The following is an 8,843-nucleotide window of genomic DNA, read 5'->3' on the forward strand; positions in this document are numbered from 1 at the left end:
GCCAGCGCTCTGGTCCCAGAGCCGCTCTGTGCCCTGCAGTTTGGCCCTGGAGAGCCCACCCCACCCTCCTCCTCTCCCTGCAGCGACCAGGGCCCCAAGAAGGCCACTCCACGACAGCTCTTCTGACGGCTGGGACACAGACCAGAGGCATCAGCGTGGATTGTGGAACCACTTTATTTGAATCGGCAGAGAGCGCCCCTGGGAGCAGCCAGCCCGACACCCTGCAACCGGGCAGCTGAGTGTGCAGAACAGGGTCTGGCCACCTCCACCGGACACGGCGGGCACCGTCCCCAGGGACCGTGGCATTCACTGAAAACCGAGAAGAGCACAGGGGACCCGGGCTCGCCCTGAAAGCCATCAGCTTCCCCGGCCCCCAGCCTGCACGGCAGCAGGGCCGCTGGAAAGAAGGGGCCCCGAGAGACCCAGGCCCCTCCCACCACCCAGGAGCCGGGGGTGCTCGGGAAGGCTGCTCACCTGGAAGACCTTGTGTGCACAGGTGACTGCAGGGGAAGCGAGACGGCTGTGAGTACTGGGCGTCTCCCTGCCCAGCCGGGCGCCCAGGACAGTGAGCAGCCACTGACCACCCAGAGCCCCACCTGAGACGGGGGCCAGCCCCGCAAGCCCGACTTTGGGCAGGGAGGAGGTGACTCCTTGAAGACCCCTGCCTGGCTCCCTGAGGCCCGGAGGGTCCCCAGGTCCAGCAGAAGCTGGCGAGTGGCCCCATGCTCCGTCCCCCAGCACGAGGCGACACTCACGGTCCCTCTGCAGCGTGGCCTGCTGCTGAGACAAGAAGCCCAGGCCTTTGCTCCACTTGGTGAAGAGGCTCATGGCCTCCTGGCTGGCCAGCTCTGTCCGGCCTGCGGGGCAAGACGCCCTCCTGAGACCCAGGCCTGGGGCTGGGGAGGACGGGTCTGCAGCAGGACTCGGACGGACAGGGACCCTGCACTCCTCTGACCCCAAGGCCTCTGACCACGTGCAGCCCTCCCCCAGCCCTGGACCACGTCCCTCCCTCCACGCAGGGTCCTGAGCAGGGATGAGGCCAGTGGGAGTGAGGAGCAGAGCATGGCCACTGTCTCATGTCGCCCAGGGCGGGCAGGGGACCGGTGCAGCCAGCGGACAGTCAGAAGCCCCCAGCGAGGCTGCGGCTGGCGGGCAGACTGCCTGGGGCGTCCCAGCCCCACTCACTGTACAGCTCCACGGTGCCAAAGGCCTCGTCCGCCAGCTCCAGCTGTGTGAACACCACGGCATAGTCTCTGAAGTTGGTGCCCAGAACCCGGTACTCCAGCACACCCAGGGCTAGGAAGGAGGTGCCCCGAGGGAGGGGCCTCAGACCCAGCGGGAGGCCCCTCCCAGTAGGCAAGGGCCCCAAACCCTGGCCCCCTTGTCCCTGGACCCCCCCAGGTGCCAGCACACAGAGCCTCACAGTGGTTGATGGATGGCGTTGATGGATGGCAGGTGAGTCCCAGCTCATGTCAGCTCACGCCCCCTCACCCTGTCCCCCTGGGGCCAGAGCACTACAGAGGGAAGCCTGGGGTCCCGGCTGAATGTGCCAGGTGCGGCTGTCCTCTGACCTCAGGGTTGGCACCAAACCTCTGACAAAACTAGGTCCTTCCGCTTCCCGGGGGAGAGCTGCACTGAAGCCGGGGACGGAGTCGCCCCGCCCCTTCCCGAGCCGCTGGCCCTGCCCGCAGAGGGCGGGGGTGCTGCCCGGACAGAGGGCCCGGGGCGGCTGGCGGCAGAACCCCGGTCCCGAGGACGGCCGGGGAAACGCAGCCGTCCCTGCGCTGCCCAGAGGGGCCTCAGCGGCCGTCGGTCTTACAGGGGTTCCAGAACACCCATCCGGAATTTTGCTTCAGCAGTTCCACAGTGTGCAGGTGGCACCTCTCCAGCCTGGAACAGAAGGGGATCCTCCGTCCCCCAGCGTCTGGGCGCAGGACGAGAGGAGGCAGGTTCTGCCGCCCTGAACTGGCCGGCGGCCATCGTGTTCACAGAGGGGATTCGGCCTCTGTCTTGGTGGCCCCAGTTCCCGGAAGCCCTGCTCTCCACCAAAGCGACCCGTCAGGGAAGCGGGCCGGCCCAGGGCCGGCAAAGTGCAAAGTTGCTCCCTCGCCTCCCGAGAGCCCTGGTCCTCCAGCCCCGCGTGAAGACGACTCAGAAGCCCCCGAGCGTCAGACAAACAGGGGCATCTGCAGTTTTGGATAAAGGGATGCAGCAGCCAGTAGGGGCCCGTGGCCCTGAGCCGTCAGCCCTGAGAATGATCAGACCTGCTTTTGCCGGAGCAGCGGGAGCCGCTCACCACAGCGCTCCGGGGAAGACACAGGAATAACCAGGAAAGGCGTGAATGCAAGGGCCGCCAGCAAGAGGGAGCTGTAACCCAGCAAAGCGCACCCCGGAGCTGTGAGACCCGGAACCGGCGAACAGAGAGACAGATGGAAGGGACGGGACGGACGGTCCAGAGATACAGCCAAGCACAGAGGAGGCTGGTGCGTGAGGAAGAGAGCGTCTCAGGTGAGTGGAGCAGACGCGGGCTGCAGGGTGCGGGGTGCCGGGCAGCTGGGCTGTCCTCTCGGGAACAGCGGTCACGCCCCACGTCTCCCCAGGGCACAGCCGGTGCACCAGGGAGGTGCGTGGCCTCTTGGCACAAGAGGCAGAAAGGCTGCCTTACTCACCACGCACAAAACCCAGAAGCCCTAAAAAAGCAAGCCTGGTTTACCTCCACACAAAGATAAAAAAAATCATTCCCATCCAAAACTCCTTGATGGTCTGAGAAAAACAACAAACGGGGAAATCTATCTGCAACTACCTTTTACCGCAGGCAGTGGCCAAAATCCCTAACACTTAAGGGTTCTTACAAGTCAGTAAAAACCCACCAGAGGGAAAATATGCCAAAGGTATGAACAGACAGTGGGTTAAAGGAAACACAAAGGCTGAAAAGCAGGTTCCCCCAACCCCAAGTCCTCAAGGTTAGAGAAGGTGGTAAAAACGAACACGGCCAGGAACACAGGGACCAGGCGCCCCGGGCTGGCACCAGCTCAGGGGACCGGCCTCACACGACACGGAGCAAAGCTTCCAGGAGGACGGGCGCACTTTGACTCCCGAGGGTTCACCCTCTGAGGCCAGCTCACAGGACTCCCCAAAGTGCGTTTCCAGCTGCAGAAGCCTGGAGACCCCTGGCAGCCGCCCGCAGAGCACGGGACCGAGAACTACACAGCCGTAAAAAGGAACAGAGTTCCTCCCAAAATGTCATAGTCACCACATGGCCCAGCAATCCCGCTCCTGGGTGTGTCCCCCAGAAACTGACAGCAGCGTCCCGAAGAGATGTGTGCTCACTGCAGCCCGAGCTGGAAGCAGCCCAGGTGCCCGAGCTGGAAGCAGCCCAGGTGCCCACCGACGGACGGCGGCATAAACAAGTGTGGCCCATCCGCACGCTGGAACGTTACTCATTCTTAAAAGGGAGGAAATCCCAACACAGGCGGCAGCATGGTTGAAGGACACGAGGACATTATGTGAGTGAAACAGGCCAGTCACAAAAGGACAACTATCGTGTGATTCCACTCACACGAGGTGCAGAGGAGTCAAACTGCAGAGAAAGAAAGTAGGTGGTGGGGCCGGGGCTGGGGGCGGGGCGGGGGCGGGGGGGAGTGTCTGATGGGGACAGAGGTTCCGTTTGGGAAGACGAGAAAGTTCTGGAGATGGATGGTGGGGGTGGTTGCTCAACAGCACGAATGTGCTGAGTGCCACTGAGCCGTGCACTTAGAAGTGGTTAAGGTGGCAGATCCTAATGTTTATTCTACCACAATTTCTAAACGTCAGCAAAGACAAAAGAGAATACAACGCTAAAAGGTTCAGAAGAGGGCAGGGACCCAGGGGCTGACAGGGAAGTGCTGTCCACGGCGTCAGACCACGCGTGTGCTCACGTGAGGCCACCCCACCCCCGCAGCACAGCGCCCTCGCCGCCGCCTGCCCGCTCCCGCCCGCCCCACTCCCTCCAGCCGGGCGCATGATCCGCTCCACGGGTCAGAGTCAACCGAGGCTCAGCCTGATGCCACGAGCCCAACCAGACAAGCGGCCTCAGTGACCACACCCCCGGGGGATCCCATTTCCCAGAGAACCAGTGGCTCTTGGGCACAGATGCACGGCCCACTTTACCTGGGATTCAGCAGGGCCTTGCACAAAGAAGAGACCCCTCCAACCAGCCGACCGGGGACCCGGAGCAGCAGGCAGGGCGGCCAGAGGCTGCCCCTGGCCCCAGGCGAGAAGGCCTGAGTCCCACCTGGGCGCCCAGGCCAGGAGTCCGGGGATGCAGGCCCAAGAGGCCAGGCAGAGGGTGGGGCTCAGAGCAGAGCTCAGGGTGGAGGGAGGGAAGGGCGGGGACGGGGGATCTGGAGGGTGCCTCCCCACCTGTGCCGGGAGGCCAGCATCTTCAGGTTGTTTTCAGGAGTGAGGGTCACCACGACCCCCTCAATGTTCTTCGTGGCCTTCTCCACCGCAAAGTCCCTTTCCCCCGAGGCCACGGCGACCACGTACCAGGACCCCAGAAGCTGATGGAGGAGGAGGGGGTAAGGCAGGCTGGTCCCTCCCACCCCTGGGCCATCCTCTGGGTCCGGGAGCCCGGGGCCCGGCAGCCCGTGTGGTCTGAGCTGGCACCACGGGGGCCCAGGAGCCATGTGGCCCCAAGGAGTCCAGGCCACTAAGACCAACATGGCCCCAGACGTGTGTGGCATGAGAGGACTGTTACCTGCTGAGGGTCCAGCCTCCCCAGCCACAATGCCTGGGCCCTGGGCACAGAGACTAGAGCCAGAAGGGCAGTCAGCAGCACGCCCGCCATCCTCCCAGGGGTCCACGCAGCAGCGCACACACCTGGGGCCCGGCCGGCTAAGAGGTCGCTCCAGCCCCTGGAAGCCTGTTTATATGGCTCTGACGCCCTGCTGTGGGCGGCCACCAACCACCGGGACGCCATCCTGGCCTCACTTCTCATAAGGTGGCGACATTACCTGAGGCGGGGCGGAGTTCACCCTCAGGTGCCAGAGAGTGGGGGGCGGGCCCTGGGGAGGGGGTGCCGAGCCCCTTCTACGTTCCTACTCCATGCCTTCCCTGATGCTCCACCCTTCCCTCCACCTGGAAGATTCCAGAACAAGCATCCTGCTCGGAGCCGCACCATCTCCTCTCCTCCCCTCCCCGGCGGGGAGCCAACACCCCCTCGCTCAGACTGGGGGTGCCAGAGACCCTGCTCCCCATGGGCGGCAGCCGGCCAAGGTCAAGTCTGAGGAGAGGCAGAGAACAAAGAGTTCTTCCAGAAGCCACAGTTCTGCGTATCTTTTGTTTTAATCATTAAAAATACCAAAAGTGCCCCCCACAAATTTTCTGAGCACTCCCACCCCCTCCCACCCACTCTTCTGCTCGGCTGGCCGTGGCCTCCGGCCCCCACCGCAGCCGGCACCGGGCCCGGAATGCCCTGTTCTTTCCGCCCCTAGACCCGCTCACTCTCCGGGCAGCCTCACCCTGCTGCCCCCACCTCAGCTGGCAGGGCCCTGGCCACGTCCCCAGGGCCGCCTGGAGCGGAGGACAGAGGGCTGGGCAGGATCTGTCCGAGGCCCCGAAACCCAAAGGGAAGCAACTGGCAGGGTCCTCCTGGGGGTGGGCGACCCTGCAAACCACACCTCCCAGCCCCCTCTGCTGGTCGGCCCCCCGGAGCTCTGGCAGGGCTTGGAAGGCGAGGAAAAGGGCAGACGCCGGTCCCGCCAGGCCTTGCTCCCCAGGAGGGGCCTCCGACAAGCCAGCACCCCGCCCTGCTGAGGAGGTGAGCCACGCGGGAAAGGTGACAAAGGTGGGCTCGCAGGCCACAGACTTGCCGCGAAGCCTTCCGCTGCCTCGCGCCCGAGAGCCGCAGCCTGAGCTCGGGCTGGGACAGTCCCTGGTGCGAAGGGACAGTGAAAGGAAAGCATGGCCCAGAAGTCACATGAGCCTTTCCCACTGTTTTTGTGAGTTCAGTTTCCTGAGGAAGAACACTTGGGAGACAAAGACAAGGCGCGCGAGAAGCAGCAGAAAGGACGGATGCTGGAAGCGGACCCGCCGAGGCTTCCTGCGCTGCAGCCAGGCAGGCTGCCGGCCCGCGGGAATCGTGCAGCAAAAACCCACAGACTGTGGCATATACACAACGGACATTTACTTCTCACAGTCCTGGACGCTGGACGCGCAAGAGCAGGGAGCCAGCCTGGCCACGTGAGGTCTTCTGGGTCGAGACTCCTTGCTGTGTCCTCGCGTGGGGGAGGGGAGGGGGAGGGAGCTCCGGGGTTGCTTTTGTAAGGGGCCTCGGGACTGCATCTCCTGCCCGAGGCCCCACCTCCCAACCCATCGCATCAGGGGTTGGGATGTCAGCTCCTGACGTTGGCGGGGGGGAGGGGGGGACACAGACGTTCAGACCACAGGATAGACTGAGCACAGCTAGGACCGCTCTGCTTAACCAGGTGAGACCCACGTCTGAAATTGTACTGTAGTTTTGTAACACTCTAAACTATAAAAACTATAAAAAGCAGCGTAGGGGAGGGTCTAGCTCAGTGGTGGAGTGCGTGCCTCGCCTGCCGAAGGTCCTGGGTTTAACCCCAGTACCTCTGTTTTAAAAAATAGACGAATAAATGAAGCTAAAAGTACCCCCCCTTCATTAACAAACAAAAAAGGAAAAAATAAAGTTAAAAAGGAAACAAACAACAAGGTGGTGTAGATAAAGGACATCTGCGTGACCTAAGGTAGTGACCATTATTAAAGCAAATTCTCTGCACAATCTTCCAAAAAGGGAAAAAGCGACCACACAAACCATGAATAGAAACCTCACACTTTCTGTAAAAACACGAAAGGCCACCAGAGGTCGCTCTCAAGCCCCCGTCTCGAGACTCCACGGACAATTGCGAAGGGAGATGGAACCCGCAGGGGCGAGGGGAGGCAGGCGAGCCCCAAAGTCTGAGCTGAAACAGACCCCGGAGGAAATTTGCTCTGACCGCAGAATTGCCACAAGGACACGGATGGACGGGGTGCGGCCGGCAGGACGGGGCGCTGGCGCAGGACGGGGCGCGGGCGGCAGGACGGGGTGCGGGCGGCAGGACGGGGCGCGGGGCGGCAGGACGGGGCGCGGGCGGCAGGACGGGGCGCGGGCCGGCAGGAGGGGGCGCGGGCCGGCCGGACGGGGCGCGGGCGGCAGGACGGGGCGCGGGCGGCAGGACGGGGCGCGGGCCGGCAGGAGGGGGCGCGGGCCGGCCGGACGGGGCGCGGGCGGCAGGACGGGGCGCGGGCGGTAGGACGGGGCGCTGGCGCAGGACGGGGCGCGGGCGGCAGGACGGGCGCGGGCGGCAGCCTGGGGGAGGCAGCACTTCCGGGAGAGGGGAGACTTGGCAAGCGCCCGGGGGCCTTTCCAGCCTGCGGATAGGGAGTTTAAAACCGCCTATGAACGTGGGGTCCGTCAAGGCAGAGCGGAGCAAACTTCACACACACACCAGCGGCTAAAACTGCCACCCACTGAAGGGCATTTTCTGCACTCCCTTTAGTGGATGCACAAGGACTGGGATCTTGTTAGGAGCCAGAAGTGCCAGCCCCGTCTGGGACACGAACACACTTAAGCAGTCTTACACTTGGCTGCTAGAAGAAGAAACCAAAACAAGAGTAAAAACAGGCCATCGGTGGGAAATCCCACCATGGGGAGGGCGGGGAGGCGTGGAAAACAAGAAAACTGAATTAAATAGGCTACAGGTTTGAAAGGCATTAAAAGAACGTCTTGAAAGTTTTTTTTTAAGTAACTAAGCAGAAATGAGCAAAAAGAGGGAAAAATTGAATAAGAGCTGATTGGGCTCAGGAAACGAATTTTGGAATTCACTGAAAAAGAAAAATTCTTCCGAGTTTCCAGGCAAAATGATCAGGTTTCCAGACGCTCACTGCTAGATGTGAAGCAGATAAACAACGAGAGCCTCCAGAGAGCACAGAGAACTACACTCTATATCTCATAATAAACTGTAGTGAAAAAGAATATGGAAAACTATGCATGTGTGTAACTGAATCACGTTGCTGTACACCAGAAATTAACACAACATTGTCAGTCAACTATACTTCAGTTTAAAAATTTACAAAAAGAAAAAAAAATCAAGTTTCTTTCAAGGGTGAGAGAAATTAACTGAGTCAAACTTTCAAGAGCAAAATACGAGGCAAAGCCAGCAGAGATCGCTAATAGCAGCAGAAGTGCGCCCGCCGCTCTCAGCAAGGCCGGGCTAACGCCCCCTGCAGGCGAGGACGAAGAAGGCCTGAGAAACCAGAAGGCGGGGGAGGGTACAGCTCAGCGGCAGAGCCTGCGCTTAGCCTGCCCAAGGTCCTCGGTTCGATTCCCAGTACCTCCATAAAAAATAAAATAAAAATTAATTTTAAAATACATAAGAGAAACCTAATTACTCCCCCCACCAAAAAAGAAAAAAAAAACCACGAGGCAGATCTTGAGGGTTTACATTTGATTGTACACCTTGACAGCAGGCAGTGACACGTGCACAAAATGGATTGGCCACAAAGAAGTGTCAGTAAACTCCATGAAGTAGAAGGTACAACAAACAGCCTCCTTTGACCCCAATACAGCAAAGTTCGGGGGTTTTTTTAATGTCTATTTTATTTTTTAAAAAATACTCTTGGATGAAAGGAAAAATACAAACTGAAATGACAGAATCCCTTTAAAATAAACACAGCAGAGGGGAGAGTGTATAGCTCAGGGGTAGAGTGGGTGCCCAAGGTCCTGGGTTCAATCCCTGGTACCTCCATCAAAATAAATAAGTAAGTAAAAACCTAATTACCTCCCCCCAAAACAAAATTAAAAA

At 60.5% G+C, this 8,843-nt stretch overlaps 1 protein-coding gene across 1 annotated transcript; it reads right to left on the reverse strand.

The window, feature by feature from the left end:
* Positions 1-357: 357 nt before the first annotated feature.
* Positions 358-7,072, reverse strand: LCN6 (lipocalin 6). Its single transcript, XM_010954510.3, has 6 exons — positions 4,739-7,072; positions 4,402-4,541; positions 1,820-1,890; positions 1,186-1,296; positions 756-857; positions 358-500 (listed from the first exon to the last, which is right to left on the reverse strand). The coding sequence occupies exons 1-6, from the start codon at positions 4,976-4,978 to the stop codon at positions 358-360; spliced, it is 807 nt and encodes a 268-aa protein (XP_010952812.3). The 5' UTR covers positions 4,979-7,072.
* Positions 7,073-8,843: the final 1,771 nt, after the last annotated feature.

Source organism: Camelus bactrianus, chromosome 4 (assembly GCF_048773025.1).
Source record: "Camelus bactrianus isolate YW-2024 breed Bactrian camel chromosome 4, ASM4877302v1, whole genome shotgun sequence".
Classification (NCBI taxonomy): Eukaryota; Metazoa; Chordata; class Mammalia; order Artiodactyla; family Camelidae; genus Camelus; species Camelus bactrianus.

Coding starts and splice junctions, on each gene's coding strand:
- LCN6 (XM_010954510.3), bottom strand. CDS start 4,978: ATGAGAAGTGAGGCCAGGATGGCGTCCCGGTGGTTGGTGGCCGCCCAC. Junction 1,891..4,401: donor ATGCTGGCCTCCCGGCACAG/GTGGGGAGGCAC, acceptor CTTCTGTTCCAG/GCTGGAGAGGTGCCACCTGC. Junction 858..1,185: donor TGGCACCGTGGAGCTGTACA/GTGAGTGGGGCT, acceptor CTTGCCCCGCAG/GCCGGACAGAGCTGGCCAGC.